Raw genomic sequence first — 14,697 nt, 5'->3', positions numbered from 1 at the left:
CAGGAGTTGTGCCACTGAAGAACATCGGAACAATCAGCAGGTGGCTCAAGTGGATCTGGACTGGCATCATAAGGGTGAATTATTTCTAGCTTGGTGGGCCCATGACACCTCAGGCCATCAAGGGAGAGATGCAACATACAGGTGGGCTAGTGATTGAGGGGTGGACTTGACCATGGACGCTATTGCACAGATCATCCATGAATGTAAAACGTACGCTGCAATCAAGCAAGCGAAGCAGGTAAAGCCTCTGTGGTATGGAGGACGATGGCTGAAATATAAATATGGGGAGGCCTGGCAAATTGACTATATCACACTCCCACAAACCTGCCAAGGCAAGCGCCATGTGCTTACAGTGGTGGAAGCAATGACCGGCTGGCTGGAAACATATCCTGTCCCCCATGCCACTGCCCGGAACACTATCCCAGGCCTTAAAAAACACGTCCTATGGCGACATGGCACCCCAGAGAGAATTGAGTCAGACAACGGGACTCATTTCCAAAATAACCTCATAGACACCTGGGCCAAAGAGCATGGCATTGAGTGGGTGTATCACATCCCCCATCATGCAACAGTCTCTGGGAAAACTGACCGGTACAATGGACTGTTGAAGGCTACACTGAGAGCAATGGGGGGTGGAACATTCAGGCACTGGGATACACATTTAGCAAAAGCCACCTGGTTAGTCAACACTAGGGGATCTGCCAATCGAGCTGGCCCTGCCCAGTCAGAACCCTTACGTACTGTGGAAGGGGATAGAGTCCCTGTAGTGCACGCAAAAAGTATGCTGGGCAAAACAGTCTGGGTTCTTCCTGCCTCAGCCAAAGGCAAACCCATTAGTGGGATGCACTTGGTGTACTTGGTGGGTGATGTGGGAGGATGGAAGAGTCTGATGTGTGCCTCAAGGGGATTTGATTTTGGGTGAAAACAGCCAGTGAACTGAATTTCCATGCTGTTGATTGCTATATAATATTGTATGTCATCACACTTATGGTTGCTATATAACATGTCAATGCTATCATATTAGGACTATCCCAAATTAATGAAGAATGAACTTTGAACCATTAAAAGTGCAGCAGTGATGGAAAAAGGACTGACTTCAGCATGCAACAATCCAACACCATACACACCATCTCTCCAGCCCTGAAAGACTTGTACAATAGATGGAGCCCAAAGTCATGGACTAAATGAACTCTGTGGACATTTTGTGGCCATTTGTGCACCCTCTACAGACATTTTACAGGGGTGGACCATAGACTAAGGTGATGGTAATTAATATCTGTGTATTTTATCAAAGGATGATAGGGCGGTGTTGGTTATTGAGGTTGTATTGGATAGTATGGGACCTGAGCATGACATAAATAATATGGAATAAGCTGTGGATACTGTCATGGTTTTAGCTGGGATAGAGTTAATTTTCTTGACTGTAGTGGGTATAGTGCTTTGTTTTGGACTTAGTATGAGAATAATATTGATAACACATTGATGTTTTAGTTGTTGCTAAGTAGTGCTTGTACTAGTCAAGGACTTTTCTAGCTTCTCATGCTCTGCCTGGTGCACAAGAAGCCAGGAGGGGGACAGCCAGGACAGCTGAACCAAACTGGCCAAAGGGATATTCCATATAATATGACATCATGCCCAGTATATTTACTGGGGGGTGTTGGCCAGGGGAAGCAGTGATTGTGGGTTGGGGACTGGCAGCATCATTTGGCAGTTGGTGAGCGGTTGCATCACTTGTTTGGGTTTTTTTTCCCTTCTCCCGAAGTTTCACCTCTCTCTTTCTCCCTCATTATTTTCCTTTTCATTATACTTTTATTGTTGTTACAGTTTTATTTTATTTATTAACTGTTCTTATCTCAACCCACAAGTTTTCTTACTTTGGCCCTTCCAATTCTCTCCCCCATCCCACAGGGCTGGGAGGAGTGAGCGAGGAGCTGTGTGGGTCTTAGTCTCTGACTGCGGCTAAACCATGACACCTGTTCTAGTTGGCCCTGATTAAGCAGGCAGGGATTCAACCAGACAGTCTCTAGAGGTGCCGTCACACCTCATCTATGCTATGGTTCTATGGTAGTTCAAACTCTTCCTTCTCATCCATGCTTTCCTATAAAATTCTCACAACCATGTCTGAAGTTACTGTCAGATAAAGTATGGAAAGTGTGGAAACAACTGGCCCATTGAGCAGATTCAGCCCTTAATGTGACTGGATGTGGTACACAATCGCAGAATCGTTCAGGTTAGAAGGGACTTCAGAGGGTCTCTAGTCCAACCTCCTGTTCAAAGCAATCTTCTATGAGGTCAGACCAGCTTCCTCAGGCTTTTTAGTCAGGTATTGAAAATCTTCAGGGACAGACTCTATAACCTCTCTGGGCAACCTGTTCCAATTCTTGACAATCCTCATAATGAAAAAGTTTTCCCTTGCATCCAGTCTGAACCTTTCTTGTTTCAATGTATACCCATTAGCTCTCATACTCCCACCATATACCACTGTGAGGAACCTGGCTCTGTCTTCTTGATGATCTCCTCATGGATAGTGGTAGGCTGCTGTTAAGGCCCCTGAAGCCTTCTCTTCTCCAGGCTGAACAAGCCCCATTCCCTCAGCCTCTCTTCATAGGGCAAGTGCTCCATCCCCCTGACCATCCTGATGGCCTTCTGCTGAACTTGCTCCATTTTATCAATTCCTTTCTTGGGGGGGGCACAAAACTGGATGTGGTAGTCTAGAGGTGGTCTAGTGAGTGTTGAGTGGACAGGAAGAATCATTTCCTGCAATTTACTGCTTATGCTCCTTTTAATCCAGCCCAGGATACTGTTGTCTGCCTTTGCTTGCCAGGGCATACTGATGGCTCATGTTCATCATTGCCAAGACCCCCCAGGGCCTTTTCAGCAGAGCTGCTGTCCAGCTAGTCAGTCCCCTGCCTGTTTTGTTGCCAGGGTTTCTTCCTCCCTAGGTGTAGGAATTGTCATTGGTCCTTGTTGAATCTCACGAATGAAAAGCTCAGGGGGCTTCCAGCCCACTCCACCTAGTCTATATGGCTCTCTCGTAAGCCCATAGCTTGCTCTTGGCTGCCCTGCTCCATAGCTTTCATTCACTGCTTAATTGCTCCCTATGAGCTATTCTAGTGACTGGAAAAAAGGGAATATTGCACCAATTTTAAAAAAGGTAATAAGGAGGACCCTGTGAACTACCAACCAGTCAGCTTCACCTCTGTACCCAGCAAGATCCTGGAACAAATCCTCCTGGAAGTTCTGTCAAAATATATGGAAGACAGGGAGGTGATTAGGGACAGCCAACACGGCTTTACCAAGGGCAAATTGTGCCTGACCAACCTAGTGGCCCTCTGTGATGGAGTGACTGCATCAGTGGACAAGGGAAGAGCTACAGACGTCATCTACCTGGACTTCTGTAAGGCCTTTGATACTGTCACCCACAACAGTCTTGCTGCTAAATTGGAAAGATAAAATAAATAAAAATATGGGTTTGACGGATGGACTGTTACATGAATAAGGAATTGGCTGGATGGCCGCGTCCAAAGAGTTATAGTCAATAGCTTAATGTCCAAGTGGAAAGCAGTAATGAGTGGTGTCCCTCAGGGGTCTGTACTGGGACCAATACTATTTAGTATCTTCATCAATGACATAGTGGGATTGAGTGCACCCTCAGCAAATTTGCAGCCGACACCAAGCTGAGTGGTGCAGTTGATAAACTAGAGGGAAGAGATGACATCCAGAGGGACCTTGACAGGCTTAAGGAGTGGGCCCATACGAACTTCATGAAGTTCAACAAGGCCAAGTGCAAGGTCCTGCACCTGGGTCGGGGCAATCCCCAGTATCAGTACAGACTGGCTGCTGAACTGATTGAGAGCAGCCCTGTGGAGAAGGACTTGGGGGTACTGGTGGATGAAAAATTAGACATGAGCTGGCAATGCGTGCTTGCAGCCCAGAAAGCCAATCATATCCTGGGCTGCATTAAAAGAAGTGTGGCCAGCAGGTCGAGGGAGGTGATTCTGTCACTCTGCTCCGCTCTCATGAGACCCCACCTGCAGTACTTCATCCAGCTCTGGGGTCCCCAGCACAAGACAAACATGGACCTGTTAGAGAGGGTCCAGAGGAGGGCCACAAAAATGGCTGGAACACTTCTATGAAGAAGGGCTGAGAGAGTTGTGTTGTTCAGCCTGGAGAAGAGAAGGCTCTGGGGAGACCTTATTGTGGCCTTTCAATATAGAAAGAGGGCTTATAAGAAAGATGGAGAGAGAGTTTTTACCAAGGCCTGTAGTGACAGGACAGGGGGCAACAGTTTTTAACTGAGAGAGGGTAGATTTAGATAAGATATAAGGAAGAATTTTTTTTGTTATGATGAGGGTGGTGAGACACTGGAACAGGTTGCCCAGAGAAGTTGTGGATGCCTGTGATCCAAATGGTAATAGAAACTGACAGTGTTATAAAACACAGCTTTACTGAGGTAGTAGGAAAGATGAGCAACAGCATGCCCATACTGCAACTCACCCAATCACCAATAGCTAACACAGGCTCATAAGCGATGCCATGGCTCTGGCAGACTGCCAGGGACACTTGGCGTCCAGGTCATCTGGCAGCAACAGCCAATTGTGCAAATGCCTTTTGAATATGGGTAAGAGTCATGCTTTCCTATGGCTCCACCAATGGCAGTATGATTTGAGAGCATCATACCTTACATGAATAATGTGGGTGGCATCCTGCCTACACTGCTGATGTCAGTCAAGGGGCAGGGTGTTGGCAGTCTGTCTACGCTGCCAATATTGGTCAAGGGGCAGGGTGTCAGGAGGCAGGGTGTCAATATCCCATCATTGGGAGTGTTCAAAGTCAGGTTGGAAGGGGCTTTGAGCAAGTTAATCTAGTGAAAGATGTCCTTGCCCATGGCAGGGGGGTGAACTTGATGATCTTTAAAGGTCTCTTCCAACCCAAACCATTCTATGAATCTATGATTCTAGCTCCTAACACCTGCTACTGGTGGTAGAGGCAGGGATGGGTAGAAAAACAAAGGCATGTAAAGGGAAAGCTCTGATCTCTGTGCCATGCAAGGAAGCAGCTGAAAAAAGCAGACTAGTGGAATCCTTTGTTATGAGGTGATCAAGGTAAACTGGGAATGATATACATATTGTTTACAAGTGGAAAGCAATATGGCATAAGTGCAGAGCTGATGAGTGCAGGAAACTGAGTGTGGAATAGTGCTGTGCATAACACTGGTTCCTGCTGGGTGCAGGAACCTCAATTGTCCTTCTTGTAATGAGGGGCCCAAATCTGAACACAGTATTCAAGGTGCGGCCTCACCAGTGCCGAGTACAAAGGGACGATCACTTCCCTAGTCCTGCCGGCCACACTATTCCTGATACAAGCCAGGATGCTGTTGGCCGCCTTGGCCACCTGGGCACACTGCTGGCTCATGTTCAGGCAGATGTCAATCAGTACCCCAGGTCCTTTTCTGCCAGGCAGCTTTCCAGCCACTCTTCCCCAAGCCTGTAGCATTGCATGGGGTTGTTGTGACCTGGCACTTGGCCTTGTTAAACCTCATACAATTGGCCTCAGCCCATTGATCCAGCCTGTCCAGATCCTTCTGTAGAGCCTTCCTACCCTCAAGCAGATCAACATTCCTGCCCAATTTGGTATCATCTGCAAATTTACTGAGGGTGCCCTTGATCCCCTCATCCAGATCATTGATAAAGATATTAAACAAGACTGGCCCCAACACTGAGTCCTGGGGAACATCACTTGTGACCGTCCACCAACTGGATTTAGCTCCATTCACCACAACTCTGGGCTCGGCCATCCAGCCAGTTTTTTTACCCAGCAAAGAGTATACCTAAGGCATGAGCCACCAGCTTCTGTAGGATGATGCTTTGGGAGACAGTGTCAAAAAAAATCTTTTTTCAGTTTAGAATGTGTCCCTCACTTTTTCTAGGAAAGCATTAAATTTACTTGAAAAAAATGAAGTTACATAAATACTGACTTTGCAAGTAAAACTCAGGGTTCCATCATGCAAAGAGAAAACAAGTTCTTCTACTTCAATTAAATATTTTTAAGCAATTAAGAAACAAGCCAAACAGGACCACTGGCTATAGACTTTCAAGCCTGTCAAGATGTGATCACAGTTTATCTCCTAGAAAAATCACAAGAAAAAGAAATCCTTACATCCTCAGACTCGAAGATGTGGCAAATCATTTTGTATTGCCTTTTTCCATCTTGGGAAGGGTGAGATGCTTCCACACTGTCCCGGGAATTTGATTGCAGCATTTGTCTATGAGCCATCAGAACAACTATATTCCCTATATCCGCAGTGTAAGAAATGGTCCTCAGAGGATAATCCATCATAGTTTCCTGAAGGATAGAAAAAATGGTATCAGACGCTGTTTTAAGCAAATTCTTATTGCACTTTTGATGTTTTATAAAGAGATTAATGGCAGCATGACACCTTTATTAAGTAAATGTCTACAAAAAGGAAATAAGTCTCCTGTATGAAAGGAGGTGCCAAGAGGAACCATCAGCCTGACTTTCAAAAAAAGCAAACCATAAAAAAAGCACATTTTGAAAGTGAAAGTTACTGTGGAAAAGAACAGAAAGACTTGGGTATCTTGTCCTGTACACACACAACATGCTGAGGACTAAGGACTTCAAATTAGTTTTCACAACCAAATACCTTCGGCTTGTCTGTGGACAATTGGTACTTGTCATATTATAGTATAGACTGCCTAGAATACTGTATAATATGAACAAAGCTTCTTATCTTTTGGGCTGACTGCAATTAGCATACCTGCCAAATCAGTCAGACAACACTGATTAATTCCATGTTTTATGTGGTTCTTGAGCATAGCTTTCTGACCAGGAAGTCTTGGAGGGAACTGTAAGAGCCAGCACTCCCTGAAAGTCAAATTTTGGCAGGTAGATGAAGGTCTGTTTCAAAAGACTATTATTATAACACTGACAAGGCCTGACCTGGCAAAGGTGCTTCTTTCTCCATACCTGAGTGTCTGCATTCAATACTTTTATTCTCTGTGTAGAAATAAAGAGGTCCACTTCAGTCACAGGTTGAAATTCACCTTCTAGAGCCTGCAAATAAATGGAATAGAGTCAATAACATTAGGTAACACCCTTAACTAGATCACAAACAAGACACAGTCACCAGAACAGCAATTCAAAACAAAGTATTAGATCGCAGAAGCCAAAACTAAACAAAGATATATGGAAACCCTATTGTCATGGTTTCAGCTGGGATAGAGTTAATTTTCTTCACTCTAGCTGGTATAGTGCTGTGCTTTGAAATTAGCATGGAAAAAAAACCTGTTGAGATAACACACAGATGTTTAGGCTGTTGCTGGGCAGCGCTGATACTAGTCAAGGACATGTCTAGCCTCCCATGCTCTGCTGGGTGCACAAGAAGCCGGGAGGGGAGGGGGCACAGCTAAGAGAGTGGATTCAAACTGACCAAAGGGCTATTCCATATCATGTAACGTCATGCCCAGTATGCTACCTGGGAGGGGCTGGCCGGGGGAGGGAGGGAGCAATCGCGGCTCGGGGACGGGCAGCGTCGGTCGGCGGGTGGTGAGCGGTTGTATTGTTCATGTTTCTGCGTTTTTGTTCCCTGTTTTCCCTTTCCTTCCTTTTCCCTTTTATTATATTAACATTACTGTCATTATTATCATAATCATTTATCATCATCATTCTATTGTAGTTATTAAACTGTGCTTATCTCAACCCACAAGTTCTTTTGCTCGTCCGATTCTCTTCCCCATCCCACAGGGGTGGGGGTGGGGGGGTGAGCGAGCGGCTGCGTGGTGTTCAGTTGCCAGCTGAGGCTGAACCACGACAGTCTATTTTTTCTCCTTCAGCATTTGCTATTATCATTAATTGGGAGATTCCCACCATGATAACATTCCACTGATGCAACCATAGTAGTGATGACATACAACATCATATTACAATTAACAGCATATTATTCAGTTCATTGGCTGTTTTCACCCAAAATTAAATCCCCCTGGGGTACACACCGAACTCCTCCATCCTCCCGCATCACCCACCAAGTGCACCCAGGTCCTCGAGCAAACGCAATCCCACGAGTGGGTTTGCCTCTGCTGGAAGCAGGAATAACCCAGACTGTCTTGCCCAGCATATTTTTTATGTGCACTACAGGGACTCTATCCCCTTCCACAGTACGTAAGGATTCCGATTGGGCAGGGCCAGCTCGCCTGGCAGATCCCCTTGTGTTGACTAACCAGGTGGCTTTTGCTAAATGTGTATCCCAGTGTTTAAATGTTCCACCCCCCATTGCTCTCAGTGTCATCTTTAATAGTCCATTGTATCTTCCGATTTTCCCAGAGGCTGGTGCGTGATAGGGGATGTGATACACCCACTCAATGCCATGCTCTTTGGCCCAGCTGTCTATAAGGTTATTTCGGAAATGAGTCCCATTATCTGACTCAATTCTCTCTGGGGTGCCATGTCGCCACAGGACTTGTTTTTCGAGACCCAGGATAGTGTTCCGGGCAGTGGCGTGGGGGACAGGATATGTTTCCAGCCAGCCGGTGGTTGCTTCTACCATGGTGAGAACATGGCGCTTGCCTTGGCGGGTCTGTGGGAGTGTGATATAGTCAATTTGCCAGGCCTCCCCATATTTATATTTCAGCCATCGTCCCCCATACCACAGAGGCTTTACCTGCTTCGCTTGCTTGATTGCAGCACATGTTTCACATTCGTGGATAACCTGCGCAATAACATCCATGGTCAAGTCCACCCCTCGATCACGAGCCCACCTGTATGTTGCATCTCTTCCTTGATGGCCTGAGGTGTCATGGGCCCACCGAGCTAGAAATAGTTCACCCTTATGTTGCCAGTCCAGATCCACCTCAGCCACTTCAATCTTGGCAGCCTGATCTACCTGCTGGTTGTTTCGATGTTCTTCAGTGGCCCGACTCTTGGGGACGTGAGCATCCACATGCCGTACCTTTACAACCAGGTTCTCTACCCGGGCAGCAATATCTTGCCACAATGTGGCAGCCCAGATGGGTTTGCCTCTGCGCTGCCAGTTGCTTTGCTTCCACTGCTGTAGCCAGCCCCACAGGGCATTTGCCACCATCCAGGAATCAGTATAGAGATAGAGCACTGGCCACTTTTCCCGTTCAGCGATGTCTAAGGCCAGCTGGATGGCCTTTACCTCTGCAAACTGGCTCGATTCACCTTCTCCTTCAGCAGTTTCTGCTACTTGTCGTGTAGGACTCCATACAGCAGCCTTCCATCTCCAGTGCTTTCCCACAAGGCGACAGGACCCATCAGTAAACAGGGCATATTGCTTCTCATCTTCTGGCAGTGTGTTATACAGTGGGGCTTCTTCAGCATGTGTCACCTCCTCCTCTGGTGATATTCCAAAGTCTTTGCCTTCTGGCCAGTCCATAATCACTTCCAAGATTCCTGGGCGACTGGGGTTTCCTACTCGAGCCCGCTGGGTGATCAGTGCAACCCATTTACTCCACGTAGCATCAGTTGCATGGTGTGTAGAGGGGACATTTCCTTTGAACATCCAGCCCAGCACTGGCAGTCGGGGTGCCAGGAGCAACTGTGCTTCAGTACCAACCACTTCTGAAGCAGCTCGGACCCCTTCATATGCTGCCAATATCTCTTTTTCAGTTGGAGTATAGCGGGCTTCGGACCCTCTGTATCCCCGACTCCAAAACCCTAGGGGTCGACCTCGGGTCTCCCCTGGTGCTTTCTGCCAGAGGCTCCAGGTAGGGCCATTCTCCCCAGCTGCGGTGTAGAGCACATTTTTGATATCTTGTCCTGCCCGGACTGGCCCAAGAGCTACTGCATGAACTATTTCCCGTTTAATCTGTTCAAAGGCTTGTTGTTGTTCAGGGCCCCATTTGAAATCATTCTTTTTCCGGGTCACTTGATGGAGAGGGCTTACGATCAGGCTGTAGTGTGGAATATGCATTCTCCAAAAACCCACAACGCCCAAGAAAGCTTGTGTTTCCTTTTTGCTGGTTGGTGGAGACATGGCTGTTATTTTGTTGATCACATCCATGGGGATCTGACGACGACCATCTTGCCATTTTATTCCCAAGAACTGGATTTCTCGTGCAGGTCCCTTAACTTTGCTTTGTTTTATGGCGAAACCAGCTTTCAGGAGGATTTGAACTATTTCCTTCCCTTTCTCAAAAACTTCTTCTGCTGTATTGCCCCACACAATGATGTCATCAATGTATTGTAGGTGTTCGGGAGCTCCACCTTGTTCCAAAGCATTATGGATCAGTCCATGGCAAATGGTAGGGCTGTGTTTCCACCCCTGGGGCAGTCGATTCCAGGTGTACTGGACCCCCCTCCAAGTAAAAGCAAACTGTGGCCTGCACTCTGCTGCCAGAGGGATTGAGAAGAATGCATTAACAATATCATTTGTGGCATACCACTTGGCTGCCTTGGACTCCAGTTCATATTGAAGTTCTAGCATGTCTGGCACAGCAGCACTCAACGGTGGAGTGACTTCATTCAGGCCACGATAGTCTACCGTTAGCCTCCACTCTCCATTAGACTTCCGGACTGGCCATATGGGACTGTTAAAGGGTGAGTGGGTTTTACTGATGACTCCTTGGCTCTCCAGTCGACGAATGAGCCCGTGGATAGGGATCAGAGAGTCTCTGTTGGTGCGATATTGCCGTCGGTGCACTGTTGTGGTGGCGATCGGCACCTGTTGTTCTTTGACCTTCAGCAACCCCACAACAGAAGGGTCCTTCGAGAGGCCAGGCAAGGTAGACAGCTGTTTAATTTCCTCTGTCTCCAAGGCGGCTACACCAAAAGCCCACTTGTAACCTTTTGGGTCCTTGAAATACCCTCTCCTGAGACAGTCTATGCCAAGGATGCACGGAGCCTCGGGGCCAGTCACAATGGGGTGCTTCTGCCACTCATTGCCAGTTAGGCTTACTTCGGCTTCCAATACAGTTAGCTCTTGGGATCCCCCTGTCACTCCAGCAATGCTGATGGGTTCTGCCCCTATATAGTTTGATGGCATTAAGGTACACTGTGCACCAGTGTCCACTAAAGCTCTATATTCCTGTGGGTCAGATGTGCCAGGCCATCGGATCCACACAGTCCAGTAAACCCGGTTATCCCTTTCCTCCACCTGGCTGGAGGCAGGGCCCCCCTAGTCCTGATCATAGTATTCATCACTCACTTCCGGTAGATATGAATCACGGGTGTCTCTGTTAAGATCAGTCAGGCCATCAGCACTTCTGCTCCTCTGTCTAGAGAATTGCTTACGGGAAACTGGGGCAGCAGCTCTCCTGGAGAAACTTCCCTGAGTAATTGTTCTCCCTTGCAGCTCACGTACCCGCGCCTCTAAGGCTGAGGTAGGTTTTCCATCCCACTTCTTCATGTCCTCTCCGTGATCACGCAGGTAAAACCATAGGGTGCCCCGTTGTGTGTATCCCTTCTCTTGAGCCAAGGGACGATTACTCCTAATGGCTGAGATACTGGTCCGTACTGGTGGGGAGTAGGACATATCTTCTTTGAGTTGTTGGACCTCTCGGGACAGTTTCTCAACAGCAGAGACGAGCGAGGAAGAGAGATTCGCTTCATATTCCCGGAGTCTATCAATCAACTCAGCCACCGTTGGTGTCTCGTCATCTTTCCAGGACATCACTGCCAATGAGTTTGCATACGAGGATGGTGCGCTCCGTACAAACTTCCGCCACATGGGTCGTGTGCACTCAGCTTCATCTGGATCTTTGGAGGACCGTTGATCGTCCAGGTCACCATAAACCACCTCAAGCACGGCTAATTCCCTTAGATGCTGAATGCCTTTCTCCATGGTCGTCCATTTTCCTAGGCGAAATACAATATCTTCTTTGAAGGGATACCTCTCTCTCACCGCGGCCAGGAGCCGCCTCCAGAGGCTGAGGGCTTGTGTTCCTTTTCCAATTGCTTTATCAATGCCCCCTTCCCTAGAGAGGGATCCCAGTTGTTTGGCTTCCTTCCCCTCTAATTCCAAACTACTGGCCCCATTATCCCAGCATCGGAGCAGCCAGGTGATAACGTGCTCACCTGAATGACGCCCGAAATCTTTCCGTATATCCCGCAACTCACTCAAGGATAGAGATCGGGTAGTTTCCGTTTCTTGTACACATGGTTCCTCCTCCTCCTCCTCTTCTCGTGATGGCCCTGGTTCATCGTAATCTCTTTCTAAACGAGTTGACTTTCTCTTCCATGATTTCTTCTTGCGTATAGGGGCGACTGATACTGGCACAGATTGGTCCTCTGGTTCAGCTGCAACGCTTGGCACTGGGGTTTGAGTAGCTGCAGTGCCTGTCGTGGGGGTTTGAGTGGCCGCCGTGCTCATCACCGGGGTTGGAGCAGCTGCAGTATCTGTCGCAACGGGTTGGGTGGCCGCAGTGCTTGTCACCGGGGTTGGAGTAGCTGCATTCTCTGTCACGGCGGGTTGGGTGGCCGCCGTGCTCATCACCGGGGTTGGAGTAGCTGCATTCTCTGTCACGGCAGGTTGGGTGGCCGCCGTGCTCATCACCGGGGTTGGAGTAGCTGCAGTCTCTGTCGCGGCGGGTTGGGTGGCCGCAGTGTTTGTCACCGGGGTTGGAGTAACTGCAGTCTCTGTCGCGGCGGGTTGGGTGGCTGCAGTGCTTGTCGCTGGGGTTGGAGTAGCTGCAGTCTCTGTCACGGCGGTTTGGGTGGCCGCAGTGCTTGTCGCTGGGGTTGGAGTAGCTGCAGTGTCTGTCGTGAGGGTTTGGGTGGCCGCGGTACTTGTCACAGGGGTCGGAGTAGTTCCCTTCTCTTTCCCTTGGGGGTACTGAATAGTGTTAAATAGGGCTCGATAGGCATAAGCCAGACCCCAGCACATGGCAGTGATCTGTATCTCTCTGGAATTGCCAGGGTGACAACATATTTCCTCCAAATGTTCTACTAATTTTTCAGGATTCTGCACTTGTTCAGGGGTGAAGTCCCACACCACAGGGGGTGCCCACCGTCTTAGGCATTTGCCCATACTTTCCCACATACCCTGCCACGCATAGCTATCGAGCCTTGGGACAGATCTCTGGATTATATTCTTAACTTGCTTACTAACCTTAGACAGATCTGATACCACTTGCCAAAGCAATATCAACAGATGTATCTTAACTACACAAGGATGTTCAAGATACTGAAAAGTTGTTGTAATGAGGGAGGAGACATTACATAAGATATTAGCTACGGTGCCATTCTGTATTTCCTCCATAAAAAACTCCTCAGAGGAGGAGGTATAATTGCTAATTGCCTCCATGAGGTGGTAGCTGTAGTACAGTAACGGCTTCCATGCAAAACCTAAATAACTGATAACAGTCAAGGCCAGTGTTTTAATAACAAGTCTCCTAGGCAAAATATCTCTAATCACTGCAGAGCACAGCCAACTGACAGAACCAACAGCAAGTTTTAACATGTACTTTACAATCAGCATGGTAAAGACTGGACAAACTAATACTGCGAGCAGATTAATCAATGCTGTGACCAGCAACTGTTATTATATCAAACCCTTCTCGCCCCACGTTGGGCGCCAAAAATAGACTGTCGTGGTTCAGCCTCAGCTGGCAACTGAACACCACGCAGCCACTCGCTCACCCCCCCCCCCACCCCTGTGGGATGGGGAAGAGAATCGGACGAGAAAAAGAACTTGTGGGTTGAGATAAGCACAGTTTAATAACTACAATAGAATGATGATGATAAATGATTATGATAATAATGACAGTAATGTTAATATAATAAAAGGGAAAAGGAAGGAAAGGGAAAACAGGGAACAAAAACGCAGAAACACGAACGATAAAACCGCTCACCACCCGCCGACCGACGCTGCCCGTCCCCGAGCCGCGATTGCTCCCTCCCCCCCCCGGCCAGCCCCTCCCAGGTAGCATACTGGGCATGACGTTACATGATATGGAATATCCCTTTGGTCAGTTTGAATCCACTCTCTTAGCTGTGCCCCCTCCCCTCCCGGCTTCTTGTGCACCCAGCAGAGCATGGGAGGCTAGACATGTCCTTGACTAGTATCAGCGCTGCCCAGCAACAGCCTAAACATCTGTGTGTTATCTCAACAGGTTTTTTTTCCATGCTAATTTCAAAGCACAGCACTATACCAGCTAGAGTGAAGAAAATTAACTCTATCCCAGCTGAAACCATGACACCTATATAAGGTATGAAAGTGGGTTAGATGCAATTTGTAAAATTTTTAATCCCATAAAATCCACTCTGACCTCCCTTCACATACAGGGGCTTAACAACAGCGATTGCTCAGAATAATTGAAAAATCTGTACCATAGGTGCAGTTTTAAATAACTTATAGTGCAGTTCTGGTAAGAGGGTCTTCACAGTCAAACAACATACTATTAACACGCTAACTCCCTCTAGAAGCCGTACCTTTGTAAACAAAAAGCAAATGCTTGCAATTTTAAGTGCTTTTTAAAAAATCTGATAACTATTTAAGAACTCCATAATCATAACATATTACTAAAATATGAGTCAGTCAGCATATAATTGTGTGTCTATTCTTTTTTCCTTTATTTGACACAGCTGTGAATCAAGCAAAACACTCTCTATAGAGGAATAAAAAAAGCACTTTTTTAAAAAAATTTGCCAGTTTACAGAATAAAACCTTTGACACATCAGTCCTATTTCCTTGGTATGCATTTTTGGTACTACCTGTATCCC

The 14,697-nt window shown here is 47.3% G+C and overlaps 1 protein-coding gene across 1 annotated transcript in view; it reads right to left on the bottom strand.

Annotated features, from left to right (window-relative positions):
* The window catches only part of LOC135310490 (amyloid-beta A4 precursor protein-binding family A member 1-like), a 75,692-nt gene that overhangs the window by 11,146 nt on the left and 49,849 nt on the right, over nt 1-14,697 (bottom strand). Inside the window, exons 6-7 of the mRNA XM_064438223.1 lie at nt 6,988-7,074; nt 6,160-6,345 (exon numbers count right to left, since the gene is read on the bottom strand). Coding sequence (XP_064294293.1) covers nt 6,160-6,345; nt 6,988-7,074 — 273 coding nt within the window. The remainder of the gene's footprint in view (nt 1-6,159; nt 6,346-6,987; nt 7,075-14,697) is intronic.

This window comes from Phalacrocorax carbo, chromosome Z, assembly GCF_963921805.1.
Source record: "Phalacrocorax carbo chromosome Z, bPhaCar2.1, whole genome shotgun sequence".
Lineage (NCBI taxonomy): Eukaryota > Metazoa > Chordata > Aves > Suliformes > Phalacrocoracidae > Phalacrocorax > Phalacrocorax carbo.
The sequence above is the reverse complement of the archived record's forward strand: the minus strand, read 5'-3'. Positions and strand labels throughout refer to the sequence as shown.